The sequence below is a fragment of the Petromyzon marinus genome, chromosome 24 (assembly GCF_048934315.1).
Source record: "Petromyzon marinus isolate PM22_M1 ecotype Great Lakes invasive population chromosome 24, UKy_Petmar_22M1.pri1.0, whole genome shotgun sequence".
In the NCBI taxonomy this organism is placed as follows: domain Eukaryota; kingdom Metazoa; phylum Chordata; class Hyperoartia; order Petromyzontiformes; family Petromyzontidae; genus Petromyzon; species Petromyzon marinus.
In genome coordinates, this window is record NC_133690.1 from 13,272,150 (window position 1) to 13,298,162 (window position 26,013).

Genomic DNA, 26,013 nt, shown 5'->3' on the forward strand with positions numbered 1-26,013 from the left:
AGAAGGAACTATTTACCTGAACGGGTAATTGCAGAAGGAACTATTTACCTGAACGGGTAATTGCAGAAGGAACTATTTACCTGAACGGGTAATTGCAGAAGGAACTATTTACCTGAACGGGTAATTGCAGAAGGAACTATTTACCTGAACGGGTAATTGCAGAAGGAACTATTTACCTGAACGGGTAATTGCAGAAGGAACTATTTACCTGAACGGGTAATTGCAGAAGGAACTATTTACCTGAACGGGTAATTGCAGAAGGAACTATTTACCTGAACGGGTAATTGCAGAAGGAACTATTTACCTGAACGGGTAATTGCAGAAGGAACTATTTACCTGAACGGGTAATTGCAGAAGGAACTATTTACCTGAACGGGTAATTGCAGAAGGAACTATTTACCTGAACGGGTAATTGCAGAAGGAACTATTTACCTGAACGGGTAATTGCAGAAGGAACTATTTACCTGAACGGGTAATTGCAGAAGGAACTATTTACCTGAACGGGTAATTGCAGAAGGAACTATTTACCTGAACGAGTAATTGCAGAAGGAACTATTTACCTGAACGGGTAATTGCAGAAGGAACTATTTACCTGAACGGGTAATTGCAGAAGGCACTATTTACCTGAACGGGTAATTGCAGAAGGAACTATTTACCTGAACGGGTAATTGCAGAAGGAACTATTTACCTGAACGGGTAATTGCAGAAGGAACTATTTACCTGAACGGGTAATTGCAGAAGGAACTATTTACCTGAACGGGTAATTGCAGAAGGAACTATTTACCTGAACGGGTAATTGCAGAAGGAACTATTTACCTGAACGGGTAATTGCAGAAGGAACTATTTACCTGAACGGGTAATTGCAGAAGGAACTATTTACCTGAACGGGTAATTGCAGAAGGAACTATTTACCTGAACGGGTAATTGCAGAAGGAACTATTTACCTGAACGGGTAATTGCAGAAGGAACTATTTACCTGAACGGGTAATTGCAGAAGGAACTATTTACCTGAACGGGTAATTGCAGAAGGAACTATTTACCTGAACGGGTAATTGCAGAAGGAACTATTTACCTGAACGGGTAATTGCAGAAGGAACTATTTACCTGAACGGGTAATTGCAGAAGGAACTATTTACCTGAACGGGTAATTGCAGAAGGAACTATTTACCTGAACGGGTAATTGCAGAAGGAACTATTTATGCACGAGCTATAACAACGAGTGTGATGCTCGCCGTGGAACAAAAGTTATCGCGCTGGCAAATCAGAGGTCGCCGGTTCGATTTCACTTTTCGGGAAAGAAGTTGAGATAATGGGGCAAGCTTATTGAATCCCGTCCGTCCACCCGCCTCTGTCCACACGGCGGTTTGAAGGTGCGCACCACAGTTAGTCGATCGGCAGGTCGTGCGTGGTAGTGTAACGTGTGGGTGCTCACACGCCTTCCAAGATGTCTGGCCAGTGTGAAAGAGTAGGCCAACATACACTCAAGAGGGGTTACCTAGAGCTGCGAGTGGAGCCCCTTCCACCAGCAGTGACGTGACCAAGGAGTCTTCGGGGCTGCAGATTTACTTTCACTTCGTACAATGATTTTCACATTTGAAAACAGCGGCTATGATGCTCGCTATGCATTCCACGTCAATCAATACATCTATTTTATTTTTATTTTACGTGCCAATATCGCCCTCAATAAAGTAGACATCAGTGCACATTGCAGCCGGCACAGGAGCACGTCATTGCGACGCACCAATGGTCGAGTGCAGAAAGAATAAATGCCCATGAGCAGGCCCGTGCCGCTGGCTCCTCGTGTTGCGCAGGGACAGCTGACACTGCAGCAGGGCACGGGAATGGTTGAGACGAGAGGTGACACAAGGCACTTTGAGTTTGCTGAAGCATTTAAGCTCGTGCCCTATAAATGCAAATAATTACGCTCAACGGTCTTCCATGGCAAGCACATGCAGAGGCTAAACCTGAACGAATAGGAACAAGATGCCTGTGGGTGTGGTAATGTCTGCGATATGCTACAGCCCTGCCAAGCAAGTTTCAGTATGCAGTTAACACGTTTGGAAGGATGATAATACAATTGGAAAAGTAATGCATTCAGCAAGGTCATTTGAAGGTGGGATAGAATCTGGCAGTATTGTTACATTCACTTTGAAGAGATTTTGCCCATTTTTGTAATCATGAAAGGTCTGAGTGTGAAAAAAAAACGGGAGACATTAAAAAAAATGTAACTATTTTAAGTAGATATTTTATATTTCACATTAGAAAAGGTGCACTATTTAGCCCTACTGTATTTTGCTTGCAAAACATTATTATTTTTTTGTACCTCATATAAAAAACTCCAGATGAAAAGTGTAAAAACCAATTTGTAATGCACACCGCTCGAACCCAATTATTTATATTTTTCGATAATCACAGAATTAGAATAAATCATCAATCCGCCAAACTTCTAAATAATACTGATTATTCACCAAAGATAATTTAATATTTTGACAGAAATAAAATTAATGTGAAAATTATAAATTAATGTACCGCTTTAGTAATGGCCATACACGTCTAACACATCTTAAGGTTTCTATAGAATCCAATACAATGCATTATCACCACCATCATCAGCCATGGTCAATGCACTGCTGAATGAAGGCCACCCCAAGCCATCAAAACGTATTACTTTCTGAGTTTTCACGGATTTAATTGTTCAATTTCATCAGCGGACGTTCCATTCCTTGGCTACCACTGCAAGTATTGCGTTTGTACAATCACATGCAATGCACAGTATGTCTAATTCGAACATAAATACAGGCAATATATTTTGACGGATTAAAATGGTCTGAAATTACCAAAGAGTAAGGTCTTATTATAAACACCACTGTTAATCAAGCGCATTTTAGATTGTCATTGTTATACCGACTACCCTATAAAATAAATCGGATGTAAGCAATAAAGTCATAGTCACTGCCCATTTTTGGGCAAACTAAGTTTATTATCTTAATCTGTGATAAACATAGTGAAAACGCATATGGTAAAATCCAATCATCATGTATTGTTCAGGATAGTAAGTCATTAATAAACAATGAACAAACAGTAAGTCTGCACTAAACATAAAACAAAAACAAATGTTCCCATGAGCATATCGGTCTCCAAGACCGATGCATTCCAGCTCAATTTGTTTAAGCATGCACAAATCCTGGAACAGTTTCAACCTTCGTTGTTTCATCAGCAGGATCAAACCCATGAAGCAACAGCTGTTGAGTTGGTCGATGTGACACCCTCCCTCATTACGACGGGCTTTTTCTGCACAAAAACAGCGAGACTTTACAAATCGAAATGTGCATTGTGGCGGAGAATAATGAACAGACGGAGGGTTCTTCTCTCCATGAGAAAAATATAGTTTTTTATGTCCATTTGATTATTTACGTGTGGCGCACATATTCTAGGAATCGATAGTGTAGTGGCGCTACGAACCCGGCAACCCGAGTTCGATTCCCACTCATGGCCAACGCCAGTTACGATTATCTAAACCGGTCCAGGGCCTCCCCTAGGTCGATTCGGCCTCAAATGAGTACCTGGTGCGGTGTGTAAACATCGCCACTGGGGAGACAAAGGCGGCCAGGCGTGGTGCTGGCCACCCACCCCCTCGTGTACCGCATCGGCCTTCATAGGTGCAAACAGCACTTGCTCCAAGATTCAGTTTAGGCTATAGAGGGGATTTTTGTAATTGGTGTACACATGTCCAGGGGTGACACACGGTGAGCACAATGCACATTTTGGAAATATTTTACTTAGTCAGTGCCTTCCTTCTAGATTTGAAGTTTTCGTGACTGCAAGGATCCATATTCTTTGGTTCTTTCGGTCAAGTCATGCAGGTGAAAAAACATCAAATAAATTAAATCACGACGTTTCAATTGCAACACAAGCAATCATCATCAAGCGCGCAAACCACACGAAGTGTTCGGCCACTCCAAAGCAAATTTACCATTTAACTCGTATTTTAAACGTGTCGCAAGCTTCATCTGCGAAGAATATTTAATTTAAAAAGATCCCCTTAGAATGCAAAGCAACGCTAAATTAGATTTACCATCTGCGACAACTTTTGAAAATAAATATCTCTGCCATATAAACTTTTGCTTAGTAGTTGCCTGACCGCAGGGAAATGCTGAGAAAGAAACAGTCTCCTTACCAAGTAGGCTTTAGCAACCAATATTACCCACAATAGATGTTTTTGGGTTAGATCGCGTAAATAGAAACGTGTCGTTAAACCCTCCACCACTCGACACAGCCAATTAGTAAGGTTTGTCAGGTAAACAAAACGTGCCAATTCGTTACTAGTACAGCACACCGGTGTGTTTGAAAGTAACCTCACAATATTTATAATTCGTCTACGACGTTTCGCAACCAGCATCATCCGGCGACAGCCAAATATATGGAGAAATCCTCCTGTCTCGGTCTTAAATAGACGGATAGATGTGATGTCGTCACTTGTGAGCCAACGGCGGGTTTACCGGCACATTTGTATTGACGCTATCTAACCCAAACACCTCTATTATAGAAAAAAAGTCTCCTCTTTGTAAAATACCGATTCTGTCAATTTGACGGTTTTGGGGAGGGTGAACGGTGTTGAGGAGGCATGTAACAATTCATGCCCCTTGTGATCTGATTACCTCACTCTCTCCCATTCCATCCACTCCGCTCCCAATCTCTAATGTCCCAGTCTGTGCCTCCCTCGCGCCCTGCATCCGGTCAAGCTCCAGTTACTTTTCCCTTTTTGCTCCCCATTCACTGGAACAAACTCCCACCTCACGCAAAATAATCACCTTCACTCACGTGATGCCGCTCCTCCCCTAAAACAGCCCCCATCTCTTTTCCCCTAGCCCATCCGACTGCTCCTCCCTACCCTCGCCCCCCAGCTACGACCAGGCCTACCGCAACCCCTATCACTATCCCAACCCCTATCACTATCCCAACCCCTATCACTACCCCAAACCCTATCGCTACCCCAACCCCTATCACTATCCCAACCCCTATCGCTACCCCAACCCCTATCACTACCCCAACCCCTATCACTACCCCAAACCCTATCACTGCGCCAACCCCTATCACTATCCCAACCCCTATCACTACCCCAAACCCTATCACTATCCCAACCCCTATCACTACCCCAACCCCTATCACTACCCCAACCCCTATCACTACCCCAAACCCTATCACTATCCCAACCCCTATCACTACCCCAACCCCTATCACTACCCCAAACCCTATCACTATCCCAACCCCTATCACTACCCCAACCCCTATCACTACCCCAAACCCTATCACTGCGCCAACCCCTATCACTACCCCAACTCCTATCACTACCCCAACCCCTATCACTACCACAACCCATATCACAAACACGTGTCTAAACACCTTGACACCTGTTTTATTGCCTGAAAGTGTGAAACCTCTTCTTATTTTTCATACATTGCTACTGGCAAAAAGGTATCTCATGATATAGCTGCTCACCCCGGGCTATTAATGCTCTGACACGTGTGGCGTTGTCTTTGTGCTGTTCGCATTTTGGCGTTCTCAGGTCTGACACTGGCGGTGAGTCTAGGCCATAAAGAAGCCTGCTGCCTCTGGTGTAGGCCAATCAGTTTAAAAGACAATGCCAGATATTGTCAGAGCATGTTTGTTTGCATGTTCACCACAAGTACCGTGTGTGGTTAAGGCAGACTTGATTCCTTGCTAAATGTTTCTATTTAGTATTTGAACATCTTAAACACCTGTTCTGTTGCCAGAAAGGGTAAATCCTATAATTATTCTTCATATCACCTTCACCTGTCATTCCTGCTCTTTCTTGAATGTGCCCCCTTTGCTACCCCCCCCCCCCCCCCGAGTATTTCTGCTTGAGGGGGATCCTGTTTAGCTGCCTGGTGTGTTCCCATTATATTATAATGTCCATACCAATTCAATATAGCCACTCACAGAGTTTTCTTCAAATGCAAACTATTATTTTACTTCACATTTCACTGGTTCCCTTCCTGTTTGTCTTTCCCCCCCCCTTCCGCACCACAGTGTTTCTTAAAAAAAACACACACACACACAACCTCAATTCTGCTTCGTGGACTTGACTTCCATCCCTTACATCCCTTATTGTCACGGCCCAAGTTTATGATGTGTAGCTCACCACTGGTACACAATTTGGGGCACACGACACCACATTGCACTCTCTTGGCAATGCAGAGTCCCACGTAATGCCTCTTTACAATTCGGTAAATATTACTTTCTGCACTGTGCTATTCGATTCACTTCCTCTTGCCAAGTTGTCACCGATTTGATGCATCGTCAAAATCCATGGCCGCGATTCAATGTCCTATATACAAAAAAAATGTATCACTGTGGTCAATGTAGCACGTCTCGTAGCTGCTTAGGTTACGTGAACCAATTACATACAAGGTATATGAATGGAAAACGGTTGCTTATAACAGGCGTCATTCGATGCACGTATCCTAAGTGCGAGAATCGATTTCACTCAACGGTTCAACGAATCTTTACAAGATACTGGAAACACCCAGGGCCATAAGCAGAGGGAATCAAAGCTAAATGGTAAAACACAACCGCCACTAGGAGGGCAAAAAGCTGAAAAGTGTATAAAGAAATAACTCTAAACACCCCCCCCCCACCCTGCGTCCGTCCTCCCTGGCTCCTCCCCCCCTCCTCTTTACCCTATATAATCATCTCTTATTACAAAATAGCTCCATTTACAGTCATTTTTGCTGTGCTAGTTACACCTGATGATGGAAGTTTGTGTTACCTCCGAAACGTCGTGATTTGATTAACCTTATATTTTTTTTTATTTTTACCAACGTGACTTTACCGAAAGAACCAGAGAGTATGTACAAAGAAAACTCTGAGAGATGCCAGCTTGGAGTTGCATAACCAAGCTAAGAGCCGGAACACATGGATCAGAGGAAATACAAAGAATTGGAGACATGATACCGACTGCTACGAAAAATAATTGGGCATAACCAGGAACACATCGCTCAGAGAGATGATGGCCAGGATCGAGGGGAAATGCGTTTGAGAGGATATTTCCTGCAGAGATGGGACATCAGTTTGTAAGTAGGGACTTGTTGCATCGTAAGATCATAGCATATGTCGCTGATTTGGGGATGCTTTCATCCAGCAGTGGATAAATCAGGGCTTATGATGAAGCTGATTAAAGTGTATTGATGTGACCACATCTAAAAAAAAGATGCACGTATGGGGAAAAGGTGCATCGAGATACTGTAATTTTGACAGACCTTTTTAGGGGGCATTGAAGATTAGGCTACCAATCATGGAAGAATAGAGGATGCAAAGATGTGAACGAAAGCCAATCATCGTGAGAGCCAATCAGTCACATGGAGACTACAAGAACAAGGTCTTGACCTCGGATTTGAACAGGGAAAGGGTTTTAGTATTTTTTTTTTCTCTCCAGATGACAAAGGCAGCCTTTGAGTAGGAGTAACCTTCGCATGAGCGAAGGTTGTCTGGGGATTTTGTGCATAACTTGGGGGGCCGGTTGGTTGTGTTCAACGAGTAGCAACACAGTGGCATGTCCTTTGTGTCAATGTGTAATAAAAAGCGAGGTAATGCTACGGCCGTCCAATTCACCTGCCAAGCCACTGCTGTCAGAATTCATCTTCACTCGATGAAGCTCTGGAGAGCCCCTCTACAACGTATTTTGGCCTCCCCTTTCACACCGATGGGAGATGGGTGTTGCTGGGTGGACCAGTCAGGGGTTGAGCAGAGGGGCACTGAAGGAACTTTCCTTTGTTTCAACGACTGCACTGGGGGTTAGAATCGAATGTATGACCTCTTGATTACAAGTCCAGTGTGCTAATCATTGCCCCGTGACAGCTTTCAAGTGCCACTGTATACAACGGACATTTCCCAAGTAAAAAAAAACGATTTCGAGCCAGTACAACGCGAACAACAATGTCAAGCACCAGCTGCATTCAATTAGTCGTATCACATTCACATGGTGAGAGGCAATAACAGATCCGCAGACACTGGCAGTTGTGTCGGTGAACATCAGGGGGTGAGTGTGACTGACCATTGCTTTAGGACCACCAAAGCAAAAAAAAAGTGTTTAAATGATTAAAGTACCATTTAACATGCTGCTGAGTGAGCAGCCACGCAAGAATACACCTGGAAACAACGCGAGCTCGTAATTCTACTCCCAGGTGTGTTATTAATGCATTATCATCGTCATACGTGAAGTGATAAGCCACGCTCAAGGTGTTCAATATGTAAATTCAGATCCGTAAATACATTCGAGAGGTATACAACATAACTGAGGGTACCTACACAGTAGTACCGCTATAGCAGGTAAAAGCGAATCAAGAATTTTCAATACGTCGGTTTTCTTCAATGTGTTGACATTAAATGTACACGTGTCTTCCTTGTCAATGTCAAACATTAAATTAATAACAATTAGCAACGTTTCGAGATGCAATTTACATTAATGACGCGCTATAAAACATAAAATATCACTATCATAAAAGAGCTACATGATTAATAAGGTGTTTGTTATTGCTTTATAGCTTACAGTCACGACCAATAAAACCATCTTGAACGTCATATTTTGAAGGTTAATCAGTATACGTAAGATAATCTAACATATGCTGCGTCAGGTCAAGACCACCAAAGCCGGTTCAAGTACGGGAAATTAAAATATCGTGGACATGTTGGCAAGGATGAACGGTGACCGTGCGGTAATGGAGGGGAAACTGGGAAGGGTCCTTGGGGTTGGTGGAGTCGGGGTGACGAGAATGCTCTGACAATATGTGAAACATCACACACTGGACGGGTTGCGAGCGACCTAAAGCTAAGCTAAAACTTTTATTTCACCAGGCAAGGCCCAACCGAGCTACGTTGCTTTTTTTGCTTTTTTTGGCAGAAGGAGACCTGGCGATCGCTAAATGGTAGCTTGACGAGGTGGTGTGGAAATGTATAACAGCCAAATAATGGAAAGACATGAGTCTACATTTGGAGAATCATGTCTTTCCATGATTCTCCATGGAAAGACATGACAGGAGCTGGGGTAAAATGCACGCGACCACAGGGAGAACGTGCAAACTCCAAATATGCAGGGCGTCAGTGTCGGGGATCGAACCCAATTTCCTCCTGCATGCCAGGCGAGGGAGCTAACATCTCGCCACCGCGGCGATCATTTGCATGACGCCACGATGGACAGAGAGAAAGACATCTTGTCTTGGTGTGATCTGGTCCTATTTTTTTTCTGTTATTTCCCTGCCTTACCCAACCTTGGGAATTGGTGTACATATGCAATTTGAACTTATAAACGTTATCTATTTTATTTATCTTTCGTGATTTGCTTGCCTTTCCTATACGTTGCTCTCCAATCGTTTTCTTGGCATTGTTTGTTGTTTAACGATATGTTTTACCCTTTCTGGCAATACAACAGTTGTGTTAAGATGTTAAAACACCAAACAGAATCCTTTTTCAGGGAATTAATGGTGAACATCGGTTTCAAATGCATCATATATTATCAGAACATGTGTTTTTATTTGCATGTTCACCACAAGTACGTGTGGTTAATGCAGACAGGATTCCTTGTAAAAGGATTCTGTTTGGTATTTTAACATCTTAACACAACTGTTTTAATGCCAGAAAGGGTAAAATGTATTGTTATATTTGGATGCTGGCAAGAAGGGTCCCATGTTGTTTGTTGTTGTAACCTCATGACCCACACCGACTTGACATCTGTGAAAAACAACAACATATAGCTCATCGTATTTCTCCAGGATAAATAAATATTTTGATTCTGACAACCGTCTGGAGATATCTGTGAAGGGCACAACAATGCCCCAATGGCCGAAAATGCCAAGGAATTTGAGGAGGAAGGGGAATTTAAATATCTAATCTATGTTTACATTATACGCATGTTATCACGTGCTTGTCTTTAAAGTGTAATGTACGTGTTTAAGGGTGCTTACTATAAGGGGCACAATTCACCCATCTCACCCACCTCCTACTCAGTGATTTAATTAATTATCACAGGTCATGGTTTGGCTCAAAAATGTGTGTAAAAAACGTACCATTGGCATCATATCAAAAAGCGACGAGTCAATATGTAAAGCTGGTACAGCAATTTATTCTAATTGTGCGAGCTGCTACATGTTATGAGACAAATAATTAATTTGAATATATCGAAAAGCAGTGTGCATGGCTGATGGAGCATATATTTCATCGGACATCTCCATAAAAATCCTCCAAGTGTCCCTTTTATGATTTGCACAGCAGCAGGGTTTGCAATTTTTCCACACCCTCTGCCATGAGACTATTTGTCAAATGACGGTCACACTGATATCTTGCAATTATCAGTGCTTGAATTCAGTCAACATTACAAGTGCAAACGCACGTGTAATGTTGGGCTCTCTTACTCTCCAGTTATCGCTGAGCTGAGATAGATCTACAACCGTGTAAACGAGATAGAGCAAAAAAAATCGAGCAGCAGTACAAACGAGACGGTAAAAACAAGACAAAAATAATCCACCTTGAATTGAATCATGACCCTGGATTGTAACAATTAACCAAATCGATATGGGGGATGGGGAATGAATCATGACACGCCTTGTTACGACTCGTAACGTTACGACTCGGCTCTCAACTACAAGGTTTAGTGTTAGCCCATTTGTTGTTGAGTGCAGGAAAAAGCGCCATTCCAGCTTAATGAGGAGCCCCAGGTGAGCAGTAATGAAATGATCCATTAAGGTGGCCATTAGAGAAAGGACACTGGTGAAAGTAATGTTGGGGTTGGAGGAACGTCTACCTTCAATAACGAACCTCCTTTCACGAGCTCCGAGCACAGAGAGATGGATTCGAACATTAGAACCACCTTCATAAAATGACCAGACGAAATATTTGACTTGTTGGTAACCACCTTACATGGCACAACTTGAGTTATACGAATTTGTTTTTATTTGCCATGCATTGTACAGAGACCCCTCTACATAAGAACTAGCTGTGTTCCAAAGGTATATTCGTAAGTCAAGTTGTTGGTAAGTCCAACTTTACCCCAGTCGATTCCAAACATATTGTAGGGCATGTACACTAAATACGGGGAATGGCTTTAAACGTTGTATAATCTCCCGTTGATGTAGATGCCACTGGTTCTTCATGTTCTGCAGATGTAGATGCCACACTTTCTTCACATGCTGCAGATGTAGATGCCACCACCGCCATCTATTGCGCGGCGGCTTAACTTACGACTCTCGGTCCGAATAGGCAACTGGACATACGGACAGGTTTGCTCGTATATCTGAAAGTACGTAAGTTGAATGTTCGTAAGTAGATAAGTCCCTGTACTGTACAGATACTGACAACTCTAAATACGTTTGTTGGCGTAAATCAAGTTGCATTTGTTGAACCGGGGTGAGATCTCAAGAGACCAGGATAGTCTAATTTGCAAGAGTGACCTTCGCCACTAAACCACGGCGAGCGAATTCTGCTCCGGCACCGTGAACTGCCCATGTGGCTCCTCGATTTCCATTCACATCCAAACCTGGAGGGCCCAGTCGTGACTAGAGAGTTGCGTGGACAGAGGGCTATCGGAGGGATGTGCAAAACCATGCAGCTAAAGGACTAGACACTTCGCACAGATCCTCAAGTGGCCATCTGGTGTCACTATTTACGAGACAGTGTAGGTCAGCAGATCGAGCCTGTGTGTTGAATTATATCAAGGGCCCTGGGACAGATGTTCCAAATGGAAATGCAGAGTGCGTTGTTGGTTGAAAACATTGTTGCCAAAAGTTAATCAAGCAAATAACTCTCTCCCCGGCAGTAGTAAATAAATAATGATTTAATGTATTCTGACATGTTGTTTTTATTCCCTGCATGTAAATATTGTATACAATCATTAACTATTAACGTATTCATTATACTTAAGAGAAACATTTCTTTTGAAACTGCAGTAATGAGCACAAAATGGGGCATAGCGCACTCATCTTTCTCAATCTCCGGGCACATATGGCAGGCATCGCACACATTTACACCGTCATCGTTTTGCTGAACACGTAATGAGTTTCACAATCGTTTCTCATACACACAGAAAGCAGGAGTTTTCTCAGAGATGATACAGTCTTCCGAAACACGGACAGCACAGTGCTACCAGGATTTGGGTGTGTCTTGTGTTATCACTACTACTTATTTCCCAACTCTTTATGCTCACATATAGAGGTTTTTTTATCATTGTAATTAATTACTAATGCCACGCAATTGGGAAAGCATGCTGGCATACTGGACCGTTAGCTCGGGTGATCCAAGTTTGATTCCCCAGCCATGGAACATCAGTGCCGAGTGACACCAGATATCGTCGCCTGTCTTTTTCCACAACCTTCGCCAACATGATTCGACCAACATGGGCGAAATATATTCAGTCCCCAAGACCGACGTAGCATGGGAAGCCCTTCATCCAGGAGCGGATTGTCAAAGGACGGAATTTTATTTTATTATTAATATTATTACACAATGTAGCCTCGCTGAGCCTCAAGACTTTCGGGATGTTTGGCCAATTCCATTAGCGTTTGGCAAACTCTATAGTGGTGTGTGCGTGTGTTTGTGTGTATATGCGTTTGCACGTACGGAGGAGAGTGAGTGTATTGATTAGCCGCTGCGCTACGAACCTGACTGCCCGAGTTCGAGTCCTGCTCTTGGCAGATATCGGTTATGAATATCTGAACCGGGCCTGGGGCTGCCCTATGTCCACTTAGCCTTCAATTAATAGCTTCTGTGGGTGCGTGAACATCGGCACTGGAGAGGAAAACATTGGCCAGGTGTGGTGCTGACCACCCACCCTCTCGTGTGTGGTGCCGACCTGCATAGGTGCTTGCGGACAGCGTTTGTCCCGCAGTTTGGTAAAGGCTATACGGGGGATCTTTGTCTTTTGTTTGCTCAAAAAATATAACGCTCTTATTAAACAAAAAACTAAAATGATGTGTCTTCGATGAGTAAAAGAAACAACATGTCAACATCGATGAGATTTAATTAAGCAGCGATTATGTCGGTGTGCAAATTAATTGTCGCCTGGTATTTTTGCACACTCCGACTATAGAATGACACGTGCAATAATTCAAACACGTTAATGGGCATCTGTGATTGCCTCAGATGTAAACATTCATTAAGCTGGCGCCGGCAGAATGTTCTTAAACAACAGAGTTGATTCGCAACATTTCCTTCCGGCTTGAAGAGCACGTACCGTTTTGAAAAACAATAATAAATAATCGCCGCGTCTGCGTGCGTGATCCCCACAGATATGTCGCCGAGGGATGAAGCTTGAGCGTGGATGAGAATGATGGTTTGAATTGGCTTTGAAATTGTTTTATTCCATAGCAATTAACTTCCACGGGTCCTCATTAAGCGCTGGTTCTATTGTTATTGCTATCTGGCAGGCAAGGAGCGGGTGCAGTTTTCGGAAAAGTTATTTGCTCAGAAAGTAGGCTATTTTACACTTACGTAACAGATTTAGTCACAGTAACCCGCACGTTAGTTTTCATTAACACCTGATTCCTAAGCGTTGTTTTATTGTGCCTCTTTCGTTTTGTTTGAGTGCGGCCACAGCTGTGTTTATTATTATTATTATGCATTGTGTAATCATATTATTATCCTCCACAGCTCGACTCACAACCTTCTCCTCCTCTCGACACCAAAGTCCAGAACCATGGTCACTTCCTGCCATCGTTTATCCGTAGCAGCCCCAGCATCTCTCTTTCTCCTCTCCTGCCCCCCTGCACTACAACTCACGGTGGAACTGTCTGTAGCAGCAGTAGCAGCAGTAGCAGCGTGACTCACAACCTCCTCCTCCTCTCGACAACAAAGTCCAGGACCATGGTCACCCCACCATCGGGAATGTGGCTATCACCACCACCACCACCATTATCGTCGTCGTTGTCAGCATCATCATTTGTCCCACTTCTGTTGAACATTCGCGGCAGGGTGCAGCGTTCAATCCACACCGACTTTAAAGTGTCACTTAAAGGTCCCCCACGTGCGGGATTTCCAACGACACGCCTTAGAGTCACAGTCGTTTACGTCCGTGAATTGTTGTGTGCATTGTTATCATTGGTTTCTATTTGAGGCTGTTTTGTCCCAACAGACTGAAGATAAAACTAGGAACTTATAACGAGACGTAAAAACTTGTTTTCAACTTTGCTTGTAGATAATAGTTGTAACGTTGGATATGCTACAAAATTGCTCATTTAGTGAAGAGTATTAAGGAAATGGAAGTTTAATAAATCAATGGATTATAAGATTACAGAATTACGATAATACTTTGAGCTATTTACCCACTATTACGAAGGCAAAGTGCATTTTTCCCATCATGTTTTGTTTTCAGCGTTGAAGAGATTGTTCAAATTCTTCAAATAATGCAAAAATAATAGAGTTATTTCACGTTATGCTGCATTGGTGGTGGTCCACAAGCACAGCCCGCTACGAACCTTCGCCTGCTATCATGAAGGGCCCTTCCGGAAAAGGAAAAAAAAAGTCACCTTTTCATATATTTTTATTATTACATTTTGGGGCGGTGCTATGGCGGTACTATTGATGAATGTGTTGAGATTTCTGTTAATACATTCTCTTAGACATTCAGACTTGCTGCTAGATTTTTTTAAAAAAATCGTCTTTTTTTAACGAGATTGGCACGCGACGGTCACACCAACATTTTTAGTTTTCCGAGCTAGAATTTGACCAAAATTAAGTTCAAAACCGAATTTGATGTTGCACTTTATTTTTTGTATCCATTTTTTGTTGACTTGGCTGAGACCATCACCTCGCCATACCCGAGGGACCGATTTGATCATGGGTGGCTAAAACGTGGATTCGAACCAAGGATTGAATTAGCATTGGCTCAGCGCTTTAAGTTCCCTTGCCACGTTGCTGTTGGCAAGTTCCCTTGCCACGTTGCTGTTGAAGACTTTAGCTGCGAGAGTGAAAACACACACGAGTCACGTGAGCATAATACTGTTGCTTAAAGCGGGGCACGTACTGGCTGCACGATTAACTTTAATGTCGCAGGAATATTTGTATGCGGCTTCTCTAAATGTCATAATTTGTTGTATTCTTTTTTGCAGATCGCCTTCCTTGAGGTTTATATAGGAAGTTATCCTTGACCGAGGGACTGCCAAAGAAGAGAAGATATTGCTCTGGCATTTTTCAACGAAAAATCTCACACTTCACATGTCAAAAAAGATAATAATATATAGTTTGAAAAGTGAGATGTTAATAAAAAAGTGTAAAGGTGCAGCCCTGCAAATTGTTTGCTCCTCCGCCACTGCTTACACAGAAGGGCCTCCACTCGAGGGGGCTCTATGGTGGCCCTTCTAGACTTTGACTTTTAAACAACTTTTATTGCCGCCAGCAGCAACAGCACTGGAGGCGATTTCGATATGAAATACAAAGTCACCAACAAACAAATGAAAATAAACGCTACAAATCCACGCGCTGTGGCGCTAAAAGCACCCCGCACAACACGAAAGAAATGGTTGTGGTGGTGGTGGTCATCGTGCACGCCACGTTGACGAGCGAGCGCTTCAGAAGGTGAACACGTGGGGTGCCGTCCATGCTGGTACAGAGAGGGGCTTGTCCGGCTCCCCAGCGTTCGAAGAAGACGTGCACATCGCCGGCATGTGTGTGGTACGCATGCTGCAGCCAGAGCCGCGCCCTTCTAGAGGGCGTTTGGCCAAGTCTACCCACCCATTTTGGAAGAGGTGGGAGTACCCACGTTTTGCCCCACCACAGGCGACCAGCTGATCGACTAACTGGTCAAATCATTTCATACTCATGAGTGGAGAGAGGCGGGGAGATTTAAGAAGCTGTCGCACTACTTCAGCTGCCGTGCCGCGAGACTGAAACGAACCGGCAACCTCTGGATAGTGCTAACGATTATGCCATGGCAGCATCAATGAGCTGCATAAACACAAACATTACTTAACAACATTACTCTCCTTTATACAGGGAACAAAGGCAAGTATTGTCTTCACATGAATGAATAATCTACATTTAATAAAAGTTTGAAAAACGAATATACTCTTTGTAACAGAGTACTTAATCTATAAACAACACCATCACTCAAGAGGCCACAGCAAGACCAAGCCCACAGCAATAGTCCTGGTGTAATATTTTCTGAAGTTTAATAAGACCAACCTTTATAATGCATTTCTGAGAAAGAAAAAAAAACGACCGAAAAAATTCAAACTTAGCAACAATCAATCAACATGCTGTGCCGAACATGTTAAAAAAACGGCGAATTTTTTTAAGTCACCGCTTCTGACCTCCAGCGTGCAGAATTGACCAAGCTCTATGCACAGCGAACCAATACATCCGTTGGCTTTATAGAATTAAGCCTTGTGCCAAATTACGACGATGGCACGGTCTGTCAAAGCGCAGCTTCCCATTAGTTTGCTCGCGCCTATTGCTGGCGGAAGGGCCTCCATTGGGCAGTGGCTGTCAATGTTGTGGTGGTTGTCTGGTGGAGCACCACAACATTGAGAACCACTGCTCTCGAGGGGGGCTCTCAAGAGCAGTGGTTCTCAGTGTGTGGTCCCTGGCACCAGCGGTGGTCCACGACAGTCCTCCACGTTGGCACGCGGGGCTGTGATGCAATCGCAGGTTGATCCGGACAATAATTACAACGTTTATACCTTTTGTGTCAGACATGAATATATATTTTACTCATATTTCATTTAAAAAACATGTAGTTAGGTAAACTACCCTGATTGGACTAACCTGATTAGAACGATTGTTTAAGGGTGCTTTATAAATGTAAATCATTATTATCATCATTACTAACCCTAAGATCTAATTACCTCCTCCCCCCCCTACAAAAAACACCCTTTTAGCTGCAGAAAAAATATGTATGTTCCGGAAATGTGTAATTTTGTATGAATGGCATTTAAAGAGAAGTGAATGCGTTTTGTCAACAGGGGTTGGGGGGGGGCTGTGCGGTCCGTGTAAATGTTTGCATCGGCTGATGTGGCCCATGGGCTAAATAAGGTTTGAGAAGCTCTGATCTAGAGGGAATGTGGCCTCCTCTTCCACGCTGGCCAGACGTCACACGTGACCTGCCGATCGACTGTGGTACGTCCATTTATACCACCGGGTGGACAGAGTTGGGGGATTTAAGAGGCTTTGTACACTGTTTAAGTAACTGGTAGCTGAGCCAGGAGAACGAACTGGCAACTTCCTGGGCTGCAAGTCCAGTCTGCTCACCATTGCACGGTGACAGCGACCTTGCCGCACACTCGCTAAGACTCATCGTAAAAAAAACACACACTTCCTGACATAATTGATAACTTGAAACACACATTTTTTTTTAAAACTTGCATAGTAAAGTAATTGTATTTTTTTAAATTTGCTTACACGGCCAGATAATACAACAAATCCTTCACGTTAAACACCCAGCCGTTCAAAAAGTAGTTAATAGAGCAGGTTGAGAATCACTGAACCGGAATTGATAGCTTGAAAGCATTTAGCGCGGGGCCCTTGAAAATTGTGGGGGCCCGTAGCGCGTGTAGCCACTTTTGCTACGAGGATCCTCCGGCACTGCTCTGATGAGAGCAGACCGAGGCGAGACAAGAGGCACAGCGGAATGCCCCGTCTATGCCAGCACAGCGGCGTCCAGCCGGTGAAGGCGTGCCGAGTGGAGGGGGATGTCCACCCAGGAGATGCAGCGATGGACATTAGCTCATGTGCAGGTGCTGAGTGGGAACACTCTATTGCAGACTCACGACAGGTGGCGACGGCTTGGTGGAGGTCTCTATCCAGCAGGGGATTGATCATGGCCGATGATGAAGAGGCCAGTGACAAGAGGCAAGTGTTAAGCATCACCACACACACTTGGAAGCTGGTGCCAATGGGACAAAAAGCGGTTCACCTTTGGTGAGCGCTGAGAACATTGAGATCCCAAACAAATTTTGCACTTCTGCTGCCTTCACGAACAAAGGCACCGAAGCGGTGACATCTATGGCGGCACAAGGATAAATTTAGGCCCCGGTCAAATGCTTTAAACGTACTTGAAAACGATTTTCAGCCACGCTCTCCTGCACACTTGCGCTCAATGCGGTTGTCATCTTTATCCCTTAAAAAAAAAAACTTCTTCTGACAAGCTTTCAGCAGCTGCTAAACGCATGGGATAAAACGTTATTATTCAGGGTTAGGAAGGAGGGGTCTCTCTTTCGGAGTGCGTTCACAATGGCCTTTAAGAACGTAATGACGCATCGATTCATTGGCTGAAGACCATTTTTAACCCTCATGATACACGCATCGACTGCGCGTGCAAACGTCAATAGATGTTTACGTAAACCGTTGTATTTACGTGGCTCATGTAAATACTACACACGGCTAACATCAGGGGCAAGCAGTCCTGCCTTCACCCCCACCCCCGCCACCGCTGCTTCATCAACCCACACTGACCAGCATGGTGAAGTATGATTACAAACAAATCCTATGATGTGGGGGAGGGCCATCATCTGTTGGTGGATAGAGGAAGGATTACATATTTGATTAATTATGAAACAATCTAAACAGTTGTAATTAGTCTTGCCAATTCATGTTTTCAAATTACGTGGAAAATATCACAGGAATTAAACTGCCTCTATTAATCAGCATCTATTGCTAAGGAACACACTGGGTGGTAATGCAGATGGGGTGCTCTTGCCAATCACAAAAATCCCCGTATCGCCTTAACAGACTGTTGGGGCAAGTGCTGTTAACGAGTACCTATGAAAGCCGGCACGGCACACGAGGGGGTGGGTGGCCAGCACCACGCCCGGCCGCCGTTATCTCAGCAGTGGCGATGTTTACGCACCGCAGCAGGTCCTCATTTGGTGCCGAGTCGACCTAGGGAAATTGTCAGGAGCATAACGCAAGCCCGGTGGCATTTGTTAAACAAGCCCCTGGCTCTGCTGATGAGACCCACGATGTCAAAGCCACTGCGGGGTCTGCTTACTTGGCTTGGGGAGCCCAGTAAAAGCTGGTGGGCTAAAGCGTGCAGCCCATTCTCCTATAACGCGCGTTTTCGCAATGCGAATTGGATGTAAAGCGACGAATGCATCGGGCAACACATCGCTCACAACGCGGATGCGAATTGGATATAACGCGATTGAGCGAACGGAACTCCGTCGCGCGACTAAGGAGCACGGCGGTCGTACGGCTGCCTCGGCGTAGCGTCACACGAGGCGGGATGCTGCTGGATACTTCCAGACGCTACCCACGCGCCTCGATCTTTGCTCAGCCTGCGTTATGCATCTCACGTGTTATCGCGGACTGTTCTATACCCCTATATTATATATTATTTATTATAACGCGATGTTTCCATCAAGCGTTCTTCAGGAACGCAACTACCGTGTTATGGGATAACAGATTTCCACAGACAGAAGGTCTCTTTATTATTTTTCATTCCCTCACATGCCCTTCCCAACATCCGAGTGTAATCACACTACGCGCCATATGTGGATGCTGTTGGCACAGTCACCGCAAAAGCAGCACAACATCCTTATCAACTTCCACCGGTCCAACTCCCGCAGTTATTGACAGTGCTTGAGGCTTATCCCTCGAGGATCATTGGCATCGTAACATAGCTTCATATACAGTACGTGACTTGGTTATTAAGCTGCTGAAACGACTGTAAGTGTATAAACTTGTGTGTGTGCGCATGTTTTGTGTCTGTAAACGTGGCATGCAGTTCAAAGCAGGAAAGCAAGAAGGCTAAGTGCTAAGTTTTAAGTATCATGCCCTCTCAAGCGTTTGCAATTCTAGGCTGTGATGTACATGCACGGCCCGTGTATTTTTGGTTTGTTGTCAACCCACTGCTGAATGATGAGGGCATCCCCACTCATTGCGGGGCTGTGAGTGATATATTGGCCATACTTCACCACGCTGGTAGGTGTGGGTTGATGATAAGCGGGAGATGGGGGGGGGCAAAACGAACATGGATTGTGCTACACTGCTCTCTGCTGCTCACAACGCCTACTGCACCTGTTGTTTGCACACACAACGGTGGTCGCTCACCCAAGCACTATCCAGGCTCAAGAAATCCCGCTGAGCTTCCGAGAGCCGATGAGATCGGGTGCAGTCTGGGTGCTTCGGCCGCGGTGGTGAGATGTTAACTACCTCGCCTGGTATACAGGAGCTCGTGGGTTCAATCCCGACCCTGACGCCTGTTTATTTGGAGTTTGCATGTTTCTCTCTCTCATCATCATCGCAGTGGCTATGAGATGTTAACTACCTCGCCTGGTTTACAGGAGCTCGTGGGTTCGATCCTGACCCTGACGCCTGCTGTATATTTAGAGCTTGCGGTGTCTCTCTCTCTAATCATCATCTCAGTGGCTAGAAGATGTTAACTGCCTCGCCTGGTATACAGGAGGTCATGGGTACGATCCTGATCCTGACGCCTGCTGTATATTTGGAGTTTGCATGCCTCTCTCTCTCCCTGTGGTCGCATGGATTTTCCCTCAAAATTTAGAAAATTGCGTTCAGAGTACTCGGCTGCTATACATTTCCACACGATAAGCCACTTCATTGAGCTATCAATTGTGGCCAAGTCGCGTCTGGTAAAATAAAATTGTTTTGTTTAGTTTCAGTTTAATATGGGGCCAGTGATGGTGCTATTCAGAGAACCTTCACAGACACACACATTGCCCAAGGCAGCAGCCACAACAGCTATGCCCATGCTCGTGTAATTTCTTAATAAACACCATAAGGCATTGCGAAAAACAAACAAGAGCACTGACAAACTCAGCAACAGAGGTTAAAATGCTGCCCAATGAGAACATTAATAAAACGTGTGTTGTATACTGTAAGGCAACTGTTATATGGAATTGTTGAAATCGCATATAAAAAATAAGACATACGTTACGAAAGAACAGGCATCTGCTTTGGTCACTCCACTCACCCAACATCCCATGCCCCCCGCCTTTATACGATGATTAATACTGCACGGTTCACCGTTGCATATCTGGGGGTCGACCAATGTGCAGGCTAGGGTGTCACTCAATATGCATATGGGAAAGTGAAGTTCCAGTCTTCCTTCAATCCCATCCTCCTCTCAACGTTGTTACTTTTTAGCGTAAAAGTCAAACTGCCGAGAATGTCATTTAAATCTGTCAACTTTTTACAAGTTGATCCGAATCATTGCCTCTTCTTCACTGCGTCGATGCTGCTAAACAACTTTGCCTTCGTCACGGGGTCGTGGGTGTATAACAAAAACGCTGGCCACCCCACCCTTCACCGAGTGGCTCATGCCTGAGCACAATCTGTTATGAGTCTTCGGACGCTTTCAGATCAGGTCCTGAATAGCGTTACACCTCCACCACACTGCCGAAGTGTTTCTGGGGTCAAGGGCGAGCAACCCTTGAACGAGACTGAGTCTATGAGCTGCAGCGACCCAATGATGATGACGATTAGATGTAATAGTAATGCCTCATATGGCTACAATTGCACCCAATTTTTGTTACTGGAATGAATTTTCCAACGCCGTTGAGCAACTCGTGAATATTTCGAGGGATTGTCTTTCACCTGTAAGCGCTTCACTTTATAATGGGCAAATATAATAATAAAAACCAGGAAAAGGGGGGGGGGGTATGACCCTAAAAAAAATTTGAGTTGTACCCTCGTCGCGTCGGTATATATGTGAAAAAGGTGGAACATGTAATAATCGATAGAAAATTATAGTTGCAACCGTGGCACGAACGCCCGACTCACTGGGTGTGGTCATTCGGACCGTTGTGTGTAGGGGCGGTTTATTGGTCAGGGCGGATATGTGGCGCGTCGGATATTCGACCGTTGCTCTGTTTACAACGAAGAGGCACTCTTAACGGCACGCTGTCATCAGTGTGTTTGGTTTGTCTTGGCCGACGGTTTTGTAAAGTCTTACAGGCCTGAGCCAAAAGTTTCGCAATGCAATAGGCATTGCAACACTGTTTTCGTGTGTAGCGGTACTGTATGGTCCGTTTCCTGTCTATCCTTGCACCCATTCATTGCTGGTAAAGCAGCTCTGTTGATTTAAATAAAACAGTGTTATTGACCTTCGTTACACACCTACAAATGTGTTAACCTGATAAGGTACACGTGTGTTCCTCATTGGGCATTTTCTCATCATGATCATTATCATCATCATCGTCGTGATCAAACTCATCCACCGTGTCCTATCCACTGCTGGATGAAGCCCTTATGCATTTCGTTGCTATCCCTCGCGGTCCCGCGATGCCACAATCCACTTAATCCCCATCACTCCATCCCACAAATATACAAAACTGTAAGATCACAGAGCCGGTTCCCGATCTATCGCCAAACGAAATCACCTGCGGATATTTATGCACGTATTAACCTATTTTAATTAGCGCATAGGCAGTAGTCCACTTATTGGTACAATGCCACTTTGTTAGTGTTCAATGGCTGTAAAATGTATACGGTGGCGACGCGCAAATGGTTAAATCCCTCAATTGATTTTCAAGTAGGCCGGGATATTTAGCCCATAGGTTTCGGTGTGTGGCTGGAAATTCTGCTACAACTTCTGCAATCTGCATCAGTGGTTACGAGGGTCGCCCAGGTCCCCGATTCCCCGAGGATGTCCTCATTGACGGAGCTGTCCTGGGAAATCTGTTCGCCCTTCCCCCGGGGGAACATCGAACGTGCCGGTTCTTTTTCGTCAATCGGCATAACAACAATACAAAGCGTTAACGTTTAGTGATCTATACTTTTGGTATTGTGAGATATTCCTCTTCCCGTGACATGCCCCCGATGTTTTATTTTGTATCTCAAGAGGCTGGCCAGAGATGGTTCAGCAGTAGAGACAGCAGCAACTCGCAACCATAGCCACAAGATTGCGAGTTCAAATCCCGGTAGGGGGTTTCGCACAACCTACCTTCCTGGTCCTATGAATAGACACGTGGACATCCCATCACGGGCTGAGGGGCTGTAAACAAGAGATGAGCATCGCCTGAACGCACATTTGGGCAGGAAACCACTTTGATGAAAGTGTTTAGGGGGGCTGGCTGGGTCTGGGCTGGCTGGGCTGGCTGCCTTACCTGGGTAGGGGCACGAGTCGGGTCCAGGATCGTCGAGGCTTGGCTGAGAGGGTCCCGCAGCCGGCTGCAGCTCCTGAAGCTGGAGCCCCCCGTAAGGCTCTAGCCCCGAGAGCGCCTCCTTCCCACGAGGCTGCCCCAATTCCGATGCTGTCGTATTCTCCTCGTGAAGCATGTCGCCTGCTGATCAGCTCCGCCGTACGAACAATTGTGGCTGCGCTGTTGTTTCCGCACAAAAGAAAAATAATAGACACACACACACACACAGGACCTTTTCACTGTCACTGCGTATTTGCCCCGCGCTGCCGATAGAGTTTCTAGAGTATTGTAATAACGTCTCGCTATAGGCGGCGGAGACACGGGGCTTGCGCAAGCCGGCTGAATGGGTGGCCCTTCAGCGCAGCCCTAGTCCTGCAGTGGAATTAAAGAGCAGGCTGCTCCAATAACAAGTGGAATAATCAAATAAATGCAGGCTTTAGCTGTGAACCGTGCTGCGAGCGGAAACAGCTGCTCCGTCCAAGGAGTCGCGGGTTTTGTTCATAGTGTGCAGTGGTGGGGAGAGGGCGGGAGGGCGGGATGGAGCCAGGCAGGGAATGGGAGTACGCGTGGGGAGGGGAGGAGTGAGAAACTGGCTGTAAATGTGGATAGCACAGCGGCTACTAGCCACAACAATAAAAACAAGGCGTCTTTACTCAAGACTGTGGTCGCATTACATTCTCCAGTCCTAGACCAAGCTGTACTCAGCGACAATTATAATGAGGCCGATTTAAATCAACAAAGAAATTGGTCGTTAAAAAGTTACTACTACTAATAATTCCGTATTCGAACATAGAAAATGTGATTTAGTAATGCATTGATGTCAAAGAGTGAAATTCGAGTTTTGAGATTGTAAATTAGATTAAATGATTGTGTGTTACAATACGTTGCATAGCCGCCATCCAGTACAGAATTGGTGCTCATTGCAAGCGTCATTCTTGACGGATAATCACAAATCCAACCTCTTCTCAAGCAGCAACGTACACCTGAATCGCGCGTACAAACGCCCGCTTCTTAAGCAAGGTGAAGCATTTCCCCGAGTTTAATGCGGTGTGTGTTGTATATTTGTCCAGTAACGTTTTCGTGCCTGTTGCAACTGCATTTTTTTTAAAGAGACAATCACATATCCGCCTGTGCCTTTAGTCTCTCTGGAGTCAGATATGCGATGTTGTATCCCACATTTATAAACAATTACATACGCGAAGTCGAACTATGTTTTTTTTTATTATAACTTTTGAATAAATACACGTCGGTGAAAATGAGTGCCACAAACGAGGTTTAACTTCACGTGTAAATTAAATCTCGGGATATAATTTCGAAGCTATGAATGGGGCCGGTGGGATGAGACGGTGAGTAAAGTAATTTACAAGCGGGTTTAAGAGGCCATGCGAGCGTGGAAACAATATGCACAACTAAAATAATTAGATTTTTTTATATATATAATGGGGAAGGCAATAGCAGAAACGAGTAAATCTCTCTGCCTGTTTAACCGATTCGCCCACTGGCCAAATTAAACTATTAATTCCGTTGGTCAAAGCCTCCCTGAGCAAGATTAATGAACTATCACATTTTTCCAAAATATATACCCCCTTCCCCACCATCGTACACAATCCTGAAACCATCATAACCGTCGTCATGCTCATAATAGTTTTTTTTGCGAGCGCGTGTTGTTCATTCACACTTGTAACAATACTGTAACAAGGCATCACAACAAAAGGGTTTTTACAAATACAGGGGTTTTTTTTTAAATTTAACATATGTTTTTTTATTAGCAAAATTTTCATCGCAATTTAGTCCCGGCTGCGCTCGCTTGTGGTGTCCTGTCATGATGAGACAGATCGTTGAATCTGATCTCTCCTCGAGCAGTGAAATCCTCTGTGATAGAGAGCGATGCACAGAAGTAGAAATTACAGAACCCTTCAAACGACCGTGGTAGAGGGCAGCACTCCCTCGACCACGCTGAATATGAGAGAAATGTTCGTCGCATGACAAACTGACATTTAAATTATTGGAGCTGGAGTTTAGCCAAATTAAGTGTAGATCCATATTTAACGGGTTTATTTGCACAATCGTCGATGACCGGACTGAGACCATCAATTCACTACACTTGAGAACCCAGTATAATTGCACTGACAAAACCAGCTTAGGGCATTGATCTGAGCCACCTGTAAAAATTTCAACATTTTGCTTCATTTTGAATTGCCATATCATATCGCACCTCCGATTAGCGCGGCCAGCTACATACGTTGCGAAAGAAGTTAAACATACATGCATACAATACGTTGATACCTCTCATCATCATAATCATGAACATTTTCATCATCAGCGGTGACGTAACCAGTGCTGGATGAAGACCTTCACAAGCTGCCACCCTTCCTTTTCACGGTCTTGTGATGCCACAATCTATTTCACTTGCTACGCCTGAACTGATTCCATGACCACATCCTCTGAGGTCGATTGACTACTTAGACTGCTTCCGCCAGCAATGTCTCCTGTCTGCAATCATCTATTATGGAGAAGTGTACGAAATGTATGATTTGTTGTATAAATGGGTAAACCACAGTTAGCCGATCGTCAGGAAGAGTGTGATGGGATGAAGTGTGGGTACTCCCATCTATTCCAAGATGTCTGGCCGGCATGGAAGAGAATGGCAATTAGCCTCTAGGGTGAGCTCTATGGAGCTCCCTTCCAGCAGCAGTGCCATGAGCAAGTAATTGCTGGACTGCACCTTTACCTTTATATACAAAATAATGTTAATCTAAGCCAACCGTTTCTATGTTATTATACTCAGAACCCGCAATGGTTTCTCGTACGCTGCTATTATTCCACAGACAGGTGATGAGAGAGAGGTGTAGATGGGGTGGAAGATGACATTTAAAAAAAAACGTGGGATATGTGTCAAACCTTTCAACAG

At 44.5% G+C, this 26,013-nt stretch overlaps 1 protein-coding gene across 3 annotated transcripts in view; it reads right to left on the reverse strand.

Moving 5' to 3' along the window:
* ANO4 (anoctamin 4) overlaps positions 1-23,620 on the reverse strand; it is a 164,666-nt gene extending 141,046 nt beyond the window's left edge. For 2 of the 3 annotated variants that reach the window (XM_032959970.2, XM_032959969.2), the window contains exon 1: positions 23,067-23,620. In XM_032959970.2, coding sequence (XP_032815861.1) covers positions 23,067-23,238 — 172 coding nt within the window. In that variant the 5' untranslated portion in view covers positions 23,239-23,620. Of the gene's footprint in view, positions 1-22,903; positions 22,928-23,066 lie in introns of those variants that run through there. The other variant, XM_032959971.2, reaches the window with a different exon arrangement.
* Positions 23,621-26,013: the final 2,393 nt, after the last annotated feature.